The sequence below is a fragment of the Ctenopharyngodon idella genome, chromosome 5 (assembly GCF_019924925.1).
Source record: "Ctenopharyngodon idella isolate HZGC_01 chromosome 5, HZGC01, whole genome shotgun sequence".
Taxonomy (NCBI): domain Eukaryota; kingdom Metazoa; phylum Chordata; class Actinopteri; order Cypriniformes; family Xenocyprididae; genus Ctenopharyngodon; species Ctenopharyngodon idella.
In genome coordinates, this window is record NC_067224.1 from 34,943,587 (window position 1) to 34,962,553 (window position 18,967).

The following is an 18,967-nucleotide window of genomic DNA, read 5'->3' on the forward strand; positions in this document are numbered from 1 at the left end:
TAACTCAGTGCCGTTAATAAACTAATAATGAGTTACAAATTGACACATAATTATGCATTTCACTTTTTAATTAAGAGAGAGCGACGCTAGTCTATATCAAAATATACAACATTTTTTTCTTATCAGGGAGAGAGCAAGAAATACTGAGAGACGAGAAAGAGAGAGGGAAGTGAAGCAGAAAGAGTGTGATGTTCCCTCTGACAGCGCAGCCGTGCTCGTTAAACCTTTTCTTTATCTCTTAACAATCGCTCTAATTATGTTCATTGAAGGGGGCCAATTAATCCTGCATTGTCAGGCCCTGCGGCTAAGTGTTTCTCCCACATCCAGAGGAATCTGCAATTAACACAGCCAAATTTATTTAGTGACACTTCTCGGCTTTTGACTCCCTCCAATTATCCCTAATCAATGCTGCAGAGTGCTGGCGGGGGAGCAGGCAGGTCGCCCTCATTTGTTGAGAGAGGAATAAGTACGCTGAGCCCTCGGCCTCCGAAGGCCAGACGTGTTAGAGGAGCAATGACATGAGCCTGTCAGACGTTAAGCAAAGCCTAGAGAGAGAGGGAGAGAGAGAAAGGAAGGGAGTATTTCTCACTCTATTAGCAGTTTTACCAGCCTCAGCAGATCGGTAGACATTGAACGATGTTATCTATTTAAGTGGAAATAAGACTTGCATGTCATCATAGAAAAAAAAATGAATAAATAATGATTTTAAAGATTTCTAGATCATTAAATCAATCAATCAATCTATCTATATTATGCAAAAACTCACTGTAGGTTTAAAGTCGGCATTAAACGGAAGTTGCAATAGTCTTTTCTTCCCTATTGTGATGTATATCCGACTGAAACGGCATCTCGAACAAGAAAAAAAATGTAGGGTGGGACTTATTTTTTTCCATCGGGAATTGATTGGATTCATTGGATCATCTGCTATAGAGTGGTGGAAATATGACGCATTTTTGTAGGCCAAAACCCGTAAGCGAGTTAGCATTTTAGCACTTCCAGTTCCATAGTCCCAACATCAATGGGTTTTCTGAATGGGTTGTTTGGTTAAATGGCTGAAATAAGGTCCGTGGTTAACACAAGCTGAAGATACTTTCAAGTTTTATTTGATGACATAAAACAGTATTAACTTATCTGCTGTTACGTGTCTTGAAAATGACGGTTGCTAACAAGTGGCTAAATCTGACTACAGAGGCTGTCGGCGACATTAAACATCATCGCGCCGAATAGGTAAGCTCAGTCTGCTTTTACAGCCTCATTATGCTTATATCTGCGCTCTTCCAAACTACTCTAATTACTGCATTCTAACGACTGCATTCAGGCTTCAAAATTCATTAAAGTTGTGTTCATCTCTGAAAATTATCTTGATGGACAAAACGTGTAAGTATCATAAACTTTTGTTGATCACAGAACTTATTTTTTGCGATAATCCAAAAACCTATAGGAAAATACTACTGTTTTTTTGTTTTTTTGTCGAGGGAACCAGCGTGACGCTAGCTGCCGATTGGCCTACAAAATGACATCATAGTTCCACCACTCTATTGCTGTGATCTCATGTGAGTGACAGTTTAATTTATTTATCGAAACGTTAAAGGTTTGTTTTACTTTTCTTAATTGTGCTTAAACTAACTGAAAACATTAGCTTTGCTGTTATGTTGCTGTTGCTAATTATTTCCACACAGTTCTTATCGAATTTGTGTTTGAAATTAATTTAGTTTCGTGAGGAGAACTGTTGAAGAAAATTTAAAAGAACCCAATTTTAAGTTCATGGTGAAGGTGGACATTCTAGTGGTGATTGTAAGAATGATAAATGCATGTTGATGTCACATAGCATGGACGCTTTTGTGCTGCCCTAGAATGTTGGCCAAAACAAAAGACATTTGGATCACACAAACACTCCTACACATGTGGTACACATGTACAGCAGAAAAGGGTCACCTCTAAACACACCAACATCTGACAACTCAACTTAGCGGTGACAGACCCAAAGAGAGCTGCAAACAAGACAAGAAATCTATTCAATCTTCTGGCATGAGCTGCTTACACACACAAACAGACAGACTGATAAAAACATGCAGCACAATGCACACACATCCATGCATCCATCCACTGAAGCTACATCTACACTAATTCGAATACATTTCAAAAAGCGTGTTTTTCTTTATGTTTTGGACTTTCGTCCACACTGAGACAATGGGTCTCATTCACTAATTATAGCGTACACTATAGGTATTTATACGCACATTTGAACTTCAAGAAAACTGCCTAATTCACAACACGTGCATATGCACATGAATTTGTTCTTAACCTCATTCTAATTTTGATGAATTTGGAGTATTCTAAGTGATCAACCGCATGCCCAAGGTAAGCAATGTAAATAAAACACACCCAAACCATGTCCATATAAGAGCATTCCGCACACCGTTTTCTCTCGTCACCCTCAGCAAACATGACACTCTCTAAAGAAACGTTCTCGCCTGAGAGCACGCGCAGCAAGATCCTCGAGCAATGCCAAGAATGCCATCCTCAAAACGTTCAAACCCAATAAACACCTTTTATATTACAGACCTATGATTGGCCAGCTGTACATACGCATACGCAATCTGGGTTATATCTATGTTTAAAATTTAATCTTAACATGTTTATAAGGCCACTAAGAGTATGTGATTTATGTGTACGAGTGGTTTCAGTTGTTACTACATTTTTTTGTAAATTTAGAATACATTTTAGAACAAAAGTAGTTGATGAATCATGATTTGTTTGTGAAAACGTTCGCACGCAGATTTCACGCACAAATTTGTGCGTACGCATGCCTAGTGAATGAGACAGTGTTTTTGTCCTGTGAAAACTGAGGTTAAGACGAGGGCAATCGCGTTTTAGACCATACAGTACATGGAATGGCGATTGAGTGCAACCTGAACACACCATTAAGAGTACCCATGGTGAGATATTTTGCTAATAAAATTATTGTGCCAGAAGAATACCGTGAGAGCTTTATTATGTCTCTTGGTATCATCTAAATGAGCTTTTAGTAGGTTTTATGAATGCACAGTAAGGGGTCGTTCACACAGAATGCATTTTTGCATTTCACTGCACTGCGTTTCCATTGCTTTTCTATGTAAACATGCACTAGACTGACGGTTTTGACCGTTGCGCTCACATCTGGTGTCTTTTGCAATGTCTTGCGCATGACAGCATTTTAAAAATGCAGCACTCAATTTAAAAGAACTTAATTTTTTTTAAAAATGTGTCTCCAGAACTTGCTTTTTTTTAATTCCAATGCCCTGCGTTTTTTTTAACCGCAGAATCACATTCTGTGTGAATGGCCCCTAAGATGATTTTAGCGTTCTATGATGGTTCAGTGTGTATGAGAACTTTTAGAAAATGCTTGAAAACGCTAATGTGGACTGAGAGCGTTTGAAATGAAAACACCATTTTCAAATATATGTGGACTAATGCAGACATAGCACATCCAACATTTCGCCTTTGCCTCAAATGAGGTCTTACCACATATTTAACACTTTAACCCAAATCTACATCCCTCCTCCCACTTCCACAAACCCCCTCCTCCTGTCTGGCAATCGTGCCGCCACACACGCCGCTTCTTGCTCTCTCGGTAATCAGCTTAGCTGCAGCCTGCTCGCTTGGCCGCCATCGCTAGTTGGACAAAATCACAATGCGAAGCTCCCACCAGAGCCCGGGCCTAACCTTCCAACATTCACAGTATGCCAAGGGCCTTCATGACCGCCTCAGTCCCATCTGGGGGGCTCTTTCCCCTGGGACAGAAGCAGTGATACGCCCCCCTCTGTCCGGTTAACCTCAGGGGAGCTCTGAAGCTATTGTTTGTGGGCTATCAGTCTGCGGCCCTTTTGTTCAGCAGATGACAGATGCCACATTGTTTGACATGTACACGACACACTTCGGATAAGGGTGAAGAGGAGGCTGGCGAGAGGGGAGGAGATAGAGGCTGGGAAGAAAAGAGAGGGGGAGGAGAGAGGAAAAGGGCAGAGGACAGTGCTTTGTGTCACCGCGAGCTGTCAAAGCAGCCGTAATCCCTTTCAGCCATTCTATTGTCCCTCGAGCTCATAAAAGTGACATCACACTTAGGTCCAGATGACAAACGGTAATGCGTAATGTGAATTCAAACAGCACCGCATTGTGTCTGCAACATCACGCCGACTGTTAACAGAAATATGCATGAGGTTATCCTTTATACAAAAATGCATAAAAAAATTAATTTGTGAAAGCTAGAATCTGCAGTTCGGAATCCAAGCAAGCAAATAAGAGCTAATCGAGGTAAATTTGAGCTAAGCTACCTGAATACATCACCATTGTCTCCACTGAATCTGCATTTTGTGCACATATCACTAAAAGCAAATTTAACATTTATCCAAAGTGCATTTAGATGTGTTTTTTGCTAGAGGAAATGTGAGCATGCTGATTAGTTGAAGTACTAGACTTCCTAATATTAAGCACCACAAATGTATATACATCTAGCAGGAGCTTTATATCTACAACACAAAAGGACACCACCGCATTTCCTGCTTCTGTGGAATATTGAGTCCTAACGTGAAGACACAGTGCCCCCTAGTGGGCTAAAAACCTTAACAGACCCATAACAGACTGAAGGACTGCAAAGATGTTCATATTGTATAGAGCTGCAATAGTCCTCCCTTCCCCCACATTTCATGTGCACTTCCTGTCCTAACCAGCAGGGAGCAGTGGTGTACAACACACACACACACACACACTGGCCAAAAGCACACACTAAGCAAAACAAGGAAGTCTCAAGTAAAGAAAGAACAAGCAGAAGGTGCTGATGTTTTGGCATTTTTTATGTTATATAAGTGGCTGTAAGATACTGACCCCGGATCAGTCCCCACGAGTAGGTTAAGCTTTGTGGAATGAGCTTCATCTGATTGGTTTAAAGTGATAATCATCTTAAATGCATCTGAAAGCAGCTTTACTGGGTCACAGACACAAACTCAGAGGGAATATAAAACCTTAAGAGAAACAAACACAAAAGCTGGCATGCAACCCAGACTGTCAGAGAGGGTCTCGCAACCCTGTCTGTTTTCGTACTCCTAAGTGGGCCCTTTCAAAACAAACAACAATGACAAAAGTGCAAATGGCTAAAAGAGAGGCAGAGGTACACACACACATACACACACACACACACACACACACACACACACACACAAACATATATATATATATATATATATATATACACATACACACATATATTTTGTATATATTATATATATATATATATATATATATATATATATATATATTAGGGCTGGGTAAAAAAAAAAAAAATATTGATTTCTCGATTGTAATCGATTCTCATTTTATGAACCGGTATCGATTCTTAAATCCCAGGAATCTATTAGTCTACTCTGTTTACAGTTGATGAATGAACAGAACATGTAGCGCACCTCTTACCAATAAATCGCAATAATCTTTGTTACTTTTGATATGAAGCAAAGAAGCATCCATCTTATTATGAGATTCAAAAAATAAATACCATTTTGGCGCTGTTTAACGTGGCATGACAGGTCGCTTTAGCGCCTAAGTTAAAGAGAAGCGGCAGCACGGAGTGCATGTGAACATCCTCTCCTCTGCTTTAATACCAGTTACAGCGCAAAATAAACATGACTAAACATCTGAAGGCATGTTAAACGATACAGTACAACTTACCGAAATCCGTATCATGTCTCGGGTAATAGCTCAATCAGTGTTTCAACCTCGGAAAGACATCAATAAAACAGCTTGTAAACAATGTCACGTAATGTCACATTTACCTCAGAAAAACCATATTCAGTGACCATAAACATAATATATATATATATAAACTATGGGGCTGTTGAATGCTCGAATCTGATTGGTTGATCCATGTTCTAAGGTGTGCAATTATTTTCAGGGAAACGCACGGCTAGTAGTTCTAGCAGGTCTTGACCGCATTACAGTTCCATATCATTCGCTAAATGTTATTTCAAAAGGTCCTTACAGCCTATAACAGCAAAAGAAACAAAACCCACAATGACACAGACCAAGCAAATAAATATACGAAAACAATAGGATGAAAACGACAAATTAGTGTCATGGTTTTTGCCACAAAATACATTTTATTGTGTCCTGAAAGCGTATACTCCCTTGCACGCTCTCTTTCACACGTACACACGTAGTATATAGTATGCACACACACTCGCACAGAAACGTTTTGTCAGCGCTGCTCTGATGAATGAATCAGTAAAATGACTCACCAGCGAGGTAATAACTGTACGATTCTTGAGGTAGATAAACTTATAGTTTCATTTCGCTATTAGTAGAGACAGTGCTGCCGTGAGAGAGGCACAGACACTCAGGTAGGCTAATTCACATATGCTGCTTATTCGCTTATTTGCCAACGCTGGATGTGAGCGTCGCGTCAAAAGCAACTAGAAGCCATTATAATCACTGAAGCTGTCTACACTGGATCCAGTATCCACTTTACTCCATGCTTGAGTAAAGATGGAGAGGAAAAATGGAAGAGTAAATAGAAGTGTAAAGGAACTTCACTTCGATGCATCCTGTTTGACAGCTTGTTTGCATCTCTGTACAGACTTCAGGAGGATACCAACATCAGGAACAAGTGGATGGTTTATTTTCAGTGGCGTCCAGGATAGCATTGGAGGATTATATGTTTGCTCAAAGAATTTGACTGCACATTGTTTTGTAAACGAGACACAGTGTAATGGAGAGTCTGCAAAGAAACTTTTGTTGACAGATGAAGCAGTCAGCTGTATTAGATCTGACAGCAGCTGCATCGTAAACCGTAAGTACATTATTTCATAATGCTTTTGTTTGTAAATGATGGTTTTATATGGATAATGTTTTCAAAACACTTACTCACGAGTGGGCGTTGATACTGTTTCCTATGCAATGAAGTAAACCAATAATAACAGTGGTCGTTTACTGACGAGCCTTAAAGAAGCCGCCACTTAAAAACAGGTTATTCAGACAGAGGGTCAGAATGAGGGTTGAAAATAATTATTTTTCCACACACATATTATATATATATATATATATATATATATATATATATATATATTTTTTTTCCCCTCTGTGCAAAAAACTTTATTAACATTATAAGTGAACCTCAAGGAACATATTAAAATATACATATTTTTTAAATCCATGTCATGACCCAATTAAAGTTGGTTTTTAAACTGAGACATTTAGAAGCACATGGTCTAAGCTCATCATAACCGACATACATCAAAACTGCTAAAAGAAACCAAATGTAAAGCTGTCAGAACAAGAGTCCACTCAACATGCCAACTCTAACCTCTAGATTTACTACAGATAAAATGAAACAGACTTTTTCACACTTCTGTCTTCTGCTTTTCTCAGTGCTTGTTTTATTGTTGCATAACTAGAAGAAATCATCACATCAGAATGAGCAATGTCCACTATTCAAATATGCAGACTTCTCCTTTTCATACTCTATCCGTCATAGTTTTCTGGCTGTTGAATAAAGGCCGGGCAGCTAATTCACAACCTTGCAAGTGCTGCGCTGGGCAAATCCCTATCGTCAGACATCTGAGCCTGGGTGAAATTACAGCTCGCCCTTTCAGTCTCTCAGCTGCTATTAGACAAAGTGAGCGTTTGAAGAATGTGTCACATTCTGTAGGGCATAAATTGTACAAGGGGCTGTGCAATATTGAACCAATTTCAGCTTAAAAGGCCAGAAATGCCTTGAGTAAGCAATCCATGAGAAAGATCTAATCAACCTGGTACAAAAAAAAAAAAAAAAAAAAAAAAAAAAGTGTTCCAAAAATGGAAGCTGAACATTGCTGAGAGTGCATTCAAGGTTATTCTTGATTTTCTGTGCATATTCTGGTATGTGATGTTCTGTTAACTAATATGCAGTGAATCAAGGATCCTTACAACTCAAATGAAGTAGGCCTGCTGTGTGTTTCTCTTTATAGTTTTGAGAGGCCTCAACTCAGTGTTAATTTATATTTCTTTCAGCCTTAGATCACAACAAGCTGGAAATCAGGGATGTGCGCGACGACTAATTTCATTAACGTTTAAAAGGAGACAGTCTGTATATGTCTGAATATAGTCTGGAAATTAAATTAAATAAAAAAAAAGATAACTATTCAACATCTATATGAAAAATCAATGAACCCAGGGCTGAAAAAAATGCCTGAGGTTATCAAAATAGTTTGTTTGTTTGTAGTCTTATGCGCTAACCCCCTGCAATCCAATTTACTGTTATCAGTCTGTATTTAAATTGAGTAATCTTTTTTTTACAGTGCAAACACAGATTACATCTCATTCACAAAACTAAACACTATTTGCCTGGCAAGTATTACCACAATTAATGTTCTGATAATGCTACCTACAGAAAATAGATTAAATAAATCGAAATAAATCACACTATCAGCAAATCTGATATCTGATATAACAGATTATCTTATGCCAGGTTCAGACTACACAATATTTTTGTTGGTCACGATAGTCACTGTGCAAGATTATACGATTTTGACTCCTAAAATCTTGTCGTGTTGTGGACAAGAAATATGTCAGACTACACATTGCTACCCGACCATTCATTGCATGCTGTCTTTAGCCACGTGCGTGCTGTCATCGAGAAGGCGTGACTATAGACAATTGCTAGCAGCGTGTCTTGGTCTGTTTTGTTGTCAGAAAAGCCCAAAAGTGGACACATATCTGGGTTGCATGGATATCTGGATTTCCTCCAAAGAGAACCGAGGTAACATATGTTTTATTTACCTTTTTTCACTGTCGCGGTAACTTAGTCCCTCGAGGAAACATCATAAAAGCAGGAGTATTGTTGCCATAGCTCCACAAACATTTCCTTCATTGTAAATTACACCTAGCAGGAACAATGCCATTGTCTCTCTTTCGTTTTGGCATATTTGAAAGCATGTAGGAAGGCGCTTCTGTGCTTCTATTGGCCAGTCTCACACATGTGACAGAACTTGTCGTGGACGACTGAGAAAAAAGTTAAACATGCTAGTCTTTCTGTCGTGACGTCGTGACTGCACTGCAGACGCGGCATCGGTTGTCATCCACTATGACATACTACACGAGCTGAAACGATCCAATCTTGCGTCTCGACACCCATTGTCGTTTACAAATCACCACGACACCCTACGTAAAGCAAATTGTGGCAAAATCGGGCTAAAATCGTGTAGTCTGAACCGGGCATTAAACTGTTTATGGCCTAATATGCTCGATAAACTAACATTTAAGATTTTTATATGAGTTTTTTTTTTTCTTCTTCTTACTTGGAAACCATAGTATCTTTTGTACTATTTTGTCTTACTGCTCTGGTAAATATTTTCACTTTAGCTTGTTTATACTTACAACAAAAAATCTGCCAGTGCAGAAAGAGGAAATAAAAATTGAATTAAAAGATACAATCTCTGAAAATATCTTATGCAGCGATGCTTCTCCAGTAAACACATCTAGTTTAATTGGCTTTTTAGATTTTAACTAGAAAATTTAAAAAAAAAAAAATAATAATAATAATTAAAAAAAAAAAAAACTCATTAAGAATATGACGTTTTGTCGTCACTTTCTTAATAACACGGCCTGAGGGGGAAAAAGTTCAGCTAATTCAGTGGTATTAGAGCTGAGGTGTGCAATTTCTATGCCATTAGTTTAATCAAAACAGACCTACAAGAATAACATCTGCAATTGGTTGGCCAGTATATAGTCCTGCCTCAAATTTTCTTTTGGTTAGTCCAGCCAATTTTACAATGTCAAGCTGGTCGGGACAGTAATGTTTTGATAGAGCCACAGAGTTGGAGTGTTTTCCCTGAAGGAATCAACCAACAAATGGCATACCTATAGTTGTTTATGCCTATTAAGCTGCGTCAGGAGAGAAAATAGCATATTTAAGCTTTAAGAAGACTGTGTAAAGTTAGTGCATTCAAGGTTATATCTGATCTGATTTGCCCTTTAGCTGATGCTTTTGTAACTCAAGCAGAAGCTTCTAGTAATTACAGGGAGTACAGAATAACTTGAGGTTAAGTGTCTAAGGCACAATGGCAATACTTTGTAGCTCACTTGTAGTGACCTACATCTATTCTGTTAGCTGCCTAGATCCTCAACCAACAGGTTACACTACCCCACAATACCGCATACATATGAGAGATATTTGACTAAGATGTCTCTATTTCATGTGATTTCCTCTGCGAGCTGTGTCCTGCCCCTCAGCACTGCTGTGGGTGATCTGCCCTGAAGGGCGATAACCTGAAGCCAGCCTCATCAAAGCACATCAGAGAGCATGACAGTTACTGGATCAGCTATGAGTTTAATTTCACACAATGGAGTTTCAGCCATGAAAGCAGAAAGGAAGAGATTCCCTTGAGTTACATGAGCTCATCATGAAAAACCATGCAATCGCTCTTCTCTCTCTCTCTATCTCTCCCAGAGCGGTATGACGCAGTCAGTGCTAGATTTAATACTGATGCTGCAGGGGACAATGACATTCGGCAACTCACCAACAGACCAATCACCACTAACAAACAAGTGTGTGTTGAACACACAATCTAACAACATTCACACACACGTCGTTGGGTTTCCATGTTTTATGGGGACTTTGCATAGACCAAGATTATTATTTTTTTTTCCCTCTTTACTGTACACACTGTATACTCTATCCCCTAACCCCAAACACAACCCTCACAAAAAACTTTCCGCATTTTTACATTTTAGTATGATTTATAAGGTGTTTTCCTCATGGGGACCAAAGAATTTCCCCAAAAGATCAAAGATTTCTTGTATTGCCATCCATTTGGGGACTTTTTCTTTTGTCCCCACAACATAGGGTTTATCTGGACCACACACACATTGAGTTCTTTTCATTTTTTATGGGGACTTTCCAGAAACATAATGATTTTTATACTATACAAACTGAATATTATATCCCCTAACCCTACCCCTAAACCTACCCATCACAGAAAACTTTTTACATTTTTAATAAAACGTTGTTTAGTATGTTTTTTTAAGCCATTTTAAATATGAGGTCTCAGGAAATGTCCTCATCAACCATGTTTACAATGTGATACCAGTGTAATACCCAAGTCATTTTTGTATAAAATCAAATTTGTATAAATCATCTACAAGCGCGCACACACACAACACTTACAATAAACTTTACTGTTTTTATAAAAGCTAATTATAATTACTATAAATTAACCAAAATCTATTTTTTTTTTTTCATTTATAGGAAAAATACAATTAGTTTATTAATGTATTAATTTAAATAAAATACAAATTACACACACACGCACAAAAAAAAAAAAAAAAAAAAAAAAAAAAAAAAAATTGTTAAAAAAAACAACAACATTGTTAACAATGGCTGACTAGTGGAGGATGTGGTCAATAACTTAATTTAGGTCATGTGGGATAGTGTGAAATAGTACATGCAGCACTGCACGGAGACTTAAGAAAAAAGCAAACATATGACTAGCTGAATCATTGAACACATTCCACTCACTCATTATGAGTTGCATGCGTGAAAAAAAAAGAGTTCACGCTTAAATGCTTTGATGAATCTGCCTTTAAGTGTGATCACGGGCTGTTCAGAGGCAGAAATCAAGCCGAGCTGTGCATCAAAAGGCCCGACACGCTGATCAGAGACATGCTGTGTGTGTCTCTCTGCATCTCTCCAGCTAGCAAATATAAACACACACACAACAGCGGCCCATGCGCATTCACAGTCTCTCCCCGTCCAGATGGCTGCTTTGTGGAGAGCCTTCCGCTTTGCAATTACAGCGATATGAAAGTGGTTTTCTTTTTTCCCCATTATTTCTGATCAGAGAGGGAAACGGAGCTGCCAGCGGGTGTATGAGGGTCTGATAGACGCCCACGCGGACTAGAACACCCTGCATTTAAACACCGTGCCAGTGCGAGCGAATGCACAAAGGCCCGTGATCAGAAAGAGATCCCATCTGGAGAGAAGCTGCTTTATATGCATTGGGCTACAGTGATGGAGAAGTCTTCAGGGGAGGGTAATCAGATGCCTCTGGGAGGTGGCAAGTGACAGACGCAGGATGAACCGTGCTCTGTCTGTCCATTTCGCTTCAACTCTGGCCTGATAATATTCTATCTCTCCTCATGGTGTCAGAAAGCTGTCCTCTTAGAAAACTCAGTATGAGCGACAGAAGACAGACAGTAAAGAAGAAAAGAAGATCATGGATTGGAGTTAGGACCTAGCCATGAACACCAGGGGTGTAGCAATCATTATAACTACACTTTCAGAAAGTTTGTCACTGCCATTTCGAAAGACAGACAGACAGAATGATAGCTAGAGAGACAGAATGACTGAACTACAAACAGACAGATAGAATAATAGACAAAGTTAAAAAGGAAGACTGATTGAATGATAAACATAATGATACATACATAGATAGAACATAGAAAAATAGACAGAAGTACAGAAAGAACAATAGTGAGACAGACAGATAGAATGACAGAATGACAGATAAATAGAATGACCGACAGACAGAACACAGACTGACAGATAGAACGACTGACAGACCAACAGACAGACAGACAGACCGACCGATAGAATGACAGACAGACAAAACATTAGACAGACAGATAGACCGACAGATAGACCGACAAGACAGATAGACAGAATGACAGACAGATAGACAGAATGACAGACAGATAGATATAGACAGACAGATAGAATGACAGACCGACAGTGAGACAAAACATTAGACCGACAGACAGACAGATACAGATAGATAGAATGACAGACAGACAGAACGAGACTGACAGATAGAACGACTGACAGACAAACAGATAGAGAGATAGACAGACAGACAGATAGAACGACAGACCAACAGACAGACAGACAGACAGACAGACAGACAGACAAATAGATAGAATGACAGACAGACCGATAGAATGACAGACAGACAAAACAGACAGACAGACAGACAGACAGATACAGACGGACAAAACATTAGACACACAGACAAAACATTAGACAGACAGAATGACAGATAGACTGACAGATAGAACGACAAGACAGATAGACAGACAGACAGACAAAACATTAGACAGACAGAACGACAGATAGACAGACAAGACAGATAGACAGAATGACAGACAGATAGATATTGACAGACAGATAGAATGACAGACCGACAGTGAGACAAAACATTAGACCGACAGACAGACAGATAGACAGATAGAACGACAGAGACAGACAGACAGATAGATAGACAGATAGACAAAACATTAGACAGAAGTATAAGAATGGGAGAATGATAGAAAAACATAGAATGACCGAAGGATAGAGAGACAGACAGAACAACAAACAGAAAGACAGATAGAATGATAGATACATTCACGTAACTAAACTGATGAGCCATGGTGCTCATGTAGGCAACTTGAGTTCAAATCTGACTTGTGACATTTACCAATCCCATTCTCCCCACTTTAACCCACCCCTTCCTGCTCTGTCTGCACTATCACTATCAAGAAAAGCTACAAATAAGCCAAAACAAAGGAGGGAGAGAAAATAGATACAGGAAGCGAGAGATGGTTATATTTGTTCTTCTTCGTCATTAACAGCACGCTGTGCGGCTTAACCACAGCTCTAGACCAGTAATCTGTCAGCTGCTGATGTACTGCTGTCACATTCATATGCACACACCTCACTGAGCCCTTCCAGAAACAGCAGGCATTCAGTAATAACTGCAACGGCCACATTAATCCGGTCAACACCGGTCAAAGCAGTCAACACTCAGGAACAGGTATAAGATCACACGGGTTTCACGCTCCGCTGCTCTTGTCCGTCAAGCTATCATTTAGCCTGCAGAAAGAAATGACAGACTCACTCGTTTGCTCTTCTTGGAGTATGTGTTCTTCAGCAGACGATCTTTCACCCGCTCTTGGTCTCGCCCCACGCTGGTGGCCAGATTGCAGAACCCATTTTCGTCCATGTCAGGGGTTACACTCTCCTCGGCCTCCTTCTGTCGTTTAACTACAATATCCTCCCATTTCTTCTTTTCCAGTTTAACCGAAACATTCTTATTCTGAAAGGGGGAAAAGGAACAGGAGAAAAAGAGAGAGGTTATCCACTTGCTCTGCAAATGAGAGATGTTAAGGTAGTGATATCAGTTTGACTACTGCAAAACATGTATATGCACAGCAACGTCGAATACCTTTTAAGAGGAGGAAGGGAAAATAAAACGGAAAAGGGAAGAAGGGAAAATAAAACGGAAAAGGGAAGAAAGGAAAATAGCGAAAAAGGAAAGGTGCGTAAAGGTGTGTAAAGAAGAGGAGCATGAGGAGCATAAAGGAAAGAAGCATATAGGAAAGAAAAGGAAAAGAGCAGAAAGGGAAGGTGGAGAAAGGAAAGGAGTGGAAAAGGAGCAGAAAGGAAAGGAGTGGAAAAGAGCAGAAAGGAAAGGAAAGGAAAGGAAAGGAAAGGAAAGGAAAGGAAAGGAAAGGAAAGGAAAGGAAAGGAAAGGAAAGGAAAGGAAAGGAAAGGAAAGGAAAGGAGCAGAAAGGAGCAGAAAGGAGCGGAAAGAAGCGGAAAGGAGCAGAAAGGAAAGGAAAGGAAAGAAGCGGAAAGGAGCAGAAAGGAAAGAAGCGGGAAGGAAAGGAGCGGAAAGGAAAGAAGCGGGAAGGAAAGGAGCGGAAAGGAAAATAGCGGAAAGGAAAATAGCGGAAAGGAAAGGAGCGGAAAGGAAAGGAAAGGAAAGGAGTGGAAAGGAAAGGTAAGGTAAGGAAAGGAGCGGAAAGGAAAGGAGCGGAAAGGAAAGGAAAGGTAAGGAAAGGTAAGGAAAGAGATTGAGTACGAGGAGAGAAAGTGGAAGATTAAGAGCAGAGGAAATGGAAAAAAGAAGAGGAAATGAAGAAAAAAAAAAAGGGAGAAAGAGAATGGAAAGGAGTGGAAGAGGAATTAGAAATTAAAGGGAATGGAAGGAAGAAGAGGAGGTAAAGGAAAAGCTGAAGTTTGCATAACCCTGCATCTGTTTCATGTTTCTTCATGACAATCACAGGGTGATTATGCCAGCAAGTCTGATACCATTCTACTCAATTATTGTGATTACAAGAAAAACTTGGCAAGAAAACAAATGGCAAAAAATGTACTGCTTTGTAAACATGACCGTGCCTGTTTAAATTAACTGCAGCTACACACATTTAGACAAACGTGTTTAATTCACAAAAATAAAGGTCTATTTGCACAGTCAAAAAGCACTGCAAGATTTCAAAAATTAATTTATAATGAAATTAGGTATAATTGGAGTAAGATAAGTGTATGTACTGTACACACTCAGTTGAAAATTCAGAATCAGACATGATATGAATTTTCACTAAAAATAGTCTGAACATTTTATTCTTTTGTATTGTTTTGTTATATTAGATTTTTGGGGGTTAATGTGTATAACAAATAGAAATTGAAATTATCTTCATTCACGTAACATATCCAAACCTAAACAAAAGGTATGAATGATTTATTCTTATAGATAACTAGAACATGCTGTAGCACTTCTGTCCTTATCTCTGCCTCTGTATAGTGTAATATCCACCAGGACATGCAATTCAATCAAGCCTTTTTACAGTCTCCTTCATCAATGACCCATCAAACTCAGGACATCTAGAGGACATAAAACCTGAAATGGGAAGCTTAGAGCAGGGTGGTGTGGCATAACAGTATATACTGTATACTGTGTTTTGAAATGTGTTAACCGGTTTATATTGTGGTAAACAGGGCTGTTATTTACACATGAGAATTGAGGCCATTGATGCCAAACTTATTATTTACTTAGAAATAATCTTCTTTAAATTATGAGGAAAAATAACTATCATAAGTGTTTTTGTACAGTTTGGTTTGTCATGTTTGCACTCAATGCTAATGGTCATGGTGAGGATTTTGTGCTGTTACTTTTCTGGCAATGTAACAGCAAACTAGATTTTCTCCTAATTGCATGAGTAAAAAAACTTTCAAAGACAGCTGAAACAAGGCAAATAAAAAGCTTCAGTTAAGAAACCCACCACGCTGTTTACACACTCATCTTTCAAAAACAAAGAAGGCCAGGGGTGAAAATACAACACAACAACACCAAAGAAAATCTTACAGCATCTGGAAAGATTTTGGTATTTCGAATCGCTGGCAAATGCTGGGTCATGTGGAGTAAATTACAACAGACCACAAAGCCTCAGAGAGCAGAATAAATAAATAAATAAAAATGAAATAAAATAACATAAACACTGAGATTTGATGGGAGAGGGAAAGAGTGTTTATTCCATTCCACCATACTCATCTAAACCACCTGAATCTGGTCAAGAAGCATGTCCTAAAATCTGGCAACCCAGAATATCTGGCAACATAACCTCACCACTGCAGGAAGTCTGTGGTTACTCAGCTGACTCTCACTATCCGCTATTTCTCTTTGTCCACTACTGAATGCAACAGAATGCAACAAAACAAAAAACAAATCCAAGTTAAGTGAGTGTGATAAGGCAATCTACAAAGTTCGTCTCAAAGACTTGAAATGAGCAGAGATTTACACTACAAAGGAAATGAAAACAGAGGACATATATTTAAAAAAGGGAGATTTAAGCTTGAGGAATAATGAAGAAGTTGGTCCAAAAGAATAGATATCAATAGTTCAGAGGAGTTAACCTGATCTGCCTTTTAGCAGCCACAGCAGGAGAAGTGAAAGAGATTAAATATTGATCAAATGACACAGTGGCTTCCTCTGAATAAAAGAGAAGACAATCATAGACAGAACGTGTGTTCAGGTCTTTCAATAACAGTTTTAGCTGATTTGAGAATTTGATGGTGGTGGCTTAAAGGGATAGTTCAACCGCAAAATGAAAACTGTGTCATCTACAGGTGCTGGTCATATAATTAGAATATCATCAAAAAGTTGATTTATTTCACTAATTCCATTCAAAAAGTGAAACTTGTATATTATATTCATTCATTACACATAGACTGATATATTTCAAATGTTTATTTCTTTTAATTTTGATGATTATAACTGACAACTAAGGAAAATCCCAAATTCAGTATCTCAGAAAATTAGAGTATTACTTAAGACCAATACAAAGAAAGGATTTTTAGAAATCTTGGCCAACTGAAAAGTATGAACATGAAAAGTATGAGCATGTACAGCACTCAATACTTAGTTGGGGCTCCTTTTGCCTGAATTACTGCAGCAATGCGGCGTGGCATGGAGTCGATCAGTCTGTGGCACTGCTCAGGTGTTATAAGAGCCCAGGTTGCTCTGATAGTGGCCTCCAGCTCTTCTGCATTGTTGGGTCTGGCATATCGCATCTTCCTCTTCACAATACCCCATAGATTTTCTATGGGGTTAAGGTCAGGTGAGTTTGCTGGCCAATTAAGAACAGGGGTACCATGGTCCTTAAACCAGGTACTGGTAGCTTTGGCACTGTGTGCAGGTGCCAAGTCCTGTTGGAAAATGAAATCTGCATCTCCATAAAGTTGGTCAGCAGCAGGAAGCATGAAGTGCTCTAAAACTTCCTGGTATACGGCTACGTTGACCTTGGACCTCAGAAAACACAGTGGACCAACACCAGCAGATGACATGGCACCCCAAACCATCACTGACCGTGGAAACTTTACACTAGACCTCAAGCAATGTGGATTGTGTGCCTCTCCTCTCTTCCTCCAGACTCTGGGACCTTGATTTCCAAAGGAAATGCAAAATTTACTTTCATCAGAGAACATAACTTTGGACCACTCAGCAGCAATCCAGTCCTTTTTGTCTTTAGCCCAGGCGAGACACTTCTGACGCTGTCTGTTGTTCAAGAGTGGCTTGACACAAAGAATGCGACAGCTGAAACCCATGTCTTGCATACGTCTGTGCGTAGTAGTTCTTGAAGCACTGACTCCAGCTGCAGTCCACTCTTTGTGAATCTCCCACACATTTTTGAATGGGTTTTGTTTCACAATCCTCTCCAGGGTGCGGTTATCCCTATTGCTTGTACACTTTTTTTCTATCACATCTTTTCCTTCCCTTCGCCTCTCTATTAATGTGCTTGGACACAGAGCTCTGTGAACAGCCAGCCTCTTTTGCAATGACCTTTTGTGTCTTGCCCTCCTTGTGCAAGGTGTCAATGGTCGTCTTTTGGACAACTGTCAAGTCAGCAGTCTTCCCCATGATTGTGTAGCCTACAGAACTAGACTGAGAGACCATTTAAAGGCCTTTGCAGGTGTTTTGAGTTAATTAGCTGATTAGAGTGTGGCACCAGGTGTCTTCAATATTGAACCTTTTCACAATATTCTAATTTTCTGAGATACTGAATTTGGGATTTTCCTTAGTTGTCAGTTATAATCATCAAAATTAAAAGAAATAAACATTTGAAATATATCAGTCTGCGTGTAATGAATGAATATAATATACAAGTTTCACTTTTTGAATGGAATTAGTGAAATAAATCAACTTTTTGATGATATTCTAATTATATGACCAGCACCTGTACACAGAGATGCAAGTTATATAGACCACTTTACCACTTGCTCTTATGTCTTATGTCTTATTTTGTTGATTTTCCATTTAATTAAATATATTCACCAAGGCTGCATTTATGTGATTAAAAAAAAAAAAAAATGTAAAAACAGGAATATTGTGAAATATTATTGCAATTTAATATAACTATTTTCTATTTTAATATAATTTAAAATGTAGTTTATATCTTTGAAGGCAAAACTGAATTTTCAGCATCATTAGTCCAGTCTTCAGTATTGCATGATCCTTCAGAAATCATTCTAATGTGCTGATTTGGTGCTCAAGAATCCTTTCTTATTATTATCAATGTTGACAACAGTTGTGCTGCTTAATATTTTTGTGGAAACTGCAAAAATGACAACAAACTTATACATACAGTGGGTACGGAAAGTATTCAGACCCCCTTAAATTTTTCACTCTTTGTTATATTGCAGCCATTT

At 38.9% G+C, this 18,967-nt stretch overlaps 1 protein-coding gene across 18 annotated transcripts in view; it reads right to left on the bottom strand.

Moving 5' to 3' along the window:
• The window catches only part of fbrsl1 (fibrosin-like 1), a 312,510-nt gene that overhangs the window by 224,073 nt on the left and 69,470 nt on the right, over window positions 1-18,967 (bottom strand). For all 18 annotated transcript variants that reach the window (XM_051894129.1, XM_051894127.1, XM_051894130.1 and 15 more), the window contains exon 2: window positions 13,878-14,075. In XM_051894129.1, the coding sequence (XP_051750089.1) occupies window positions 13,878-14,075 (198 nt within the window). The remainder of the gene's footprint in view (window positions 1-13,877; window positions 14,076-18,967) is intronic.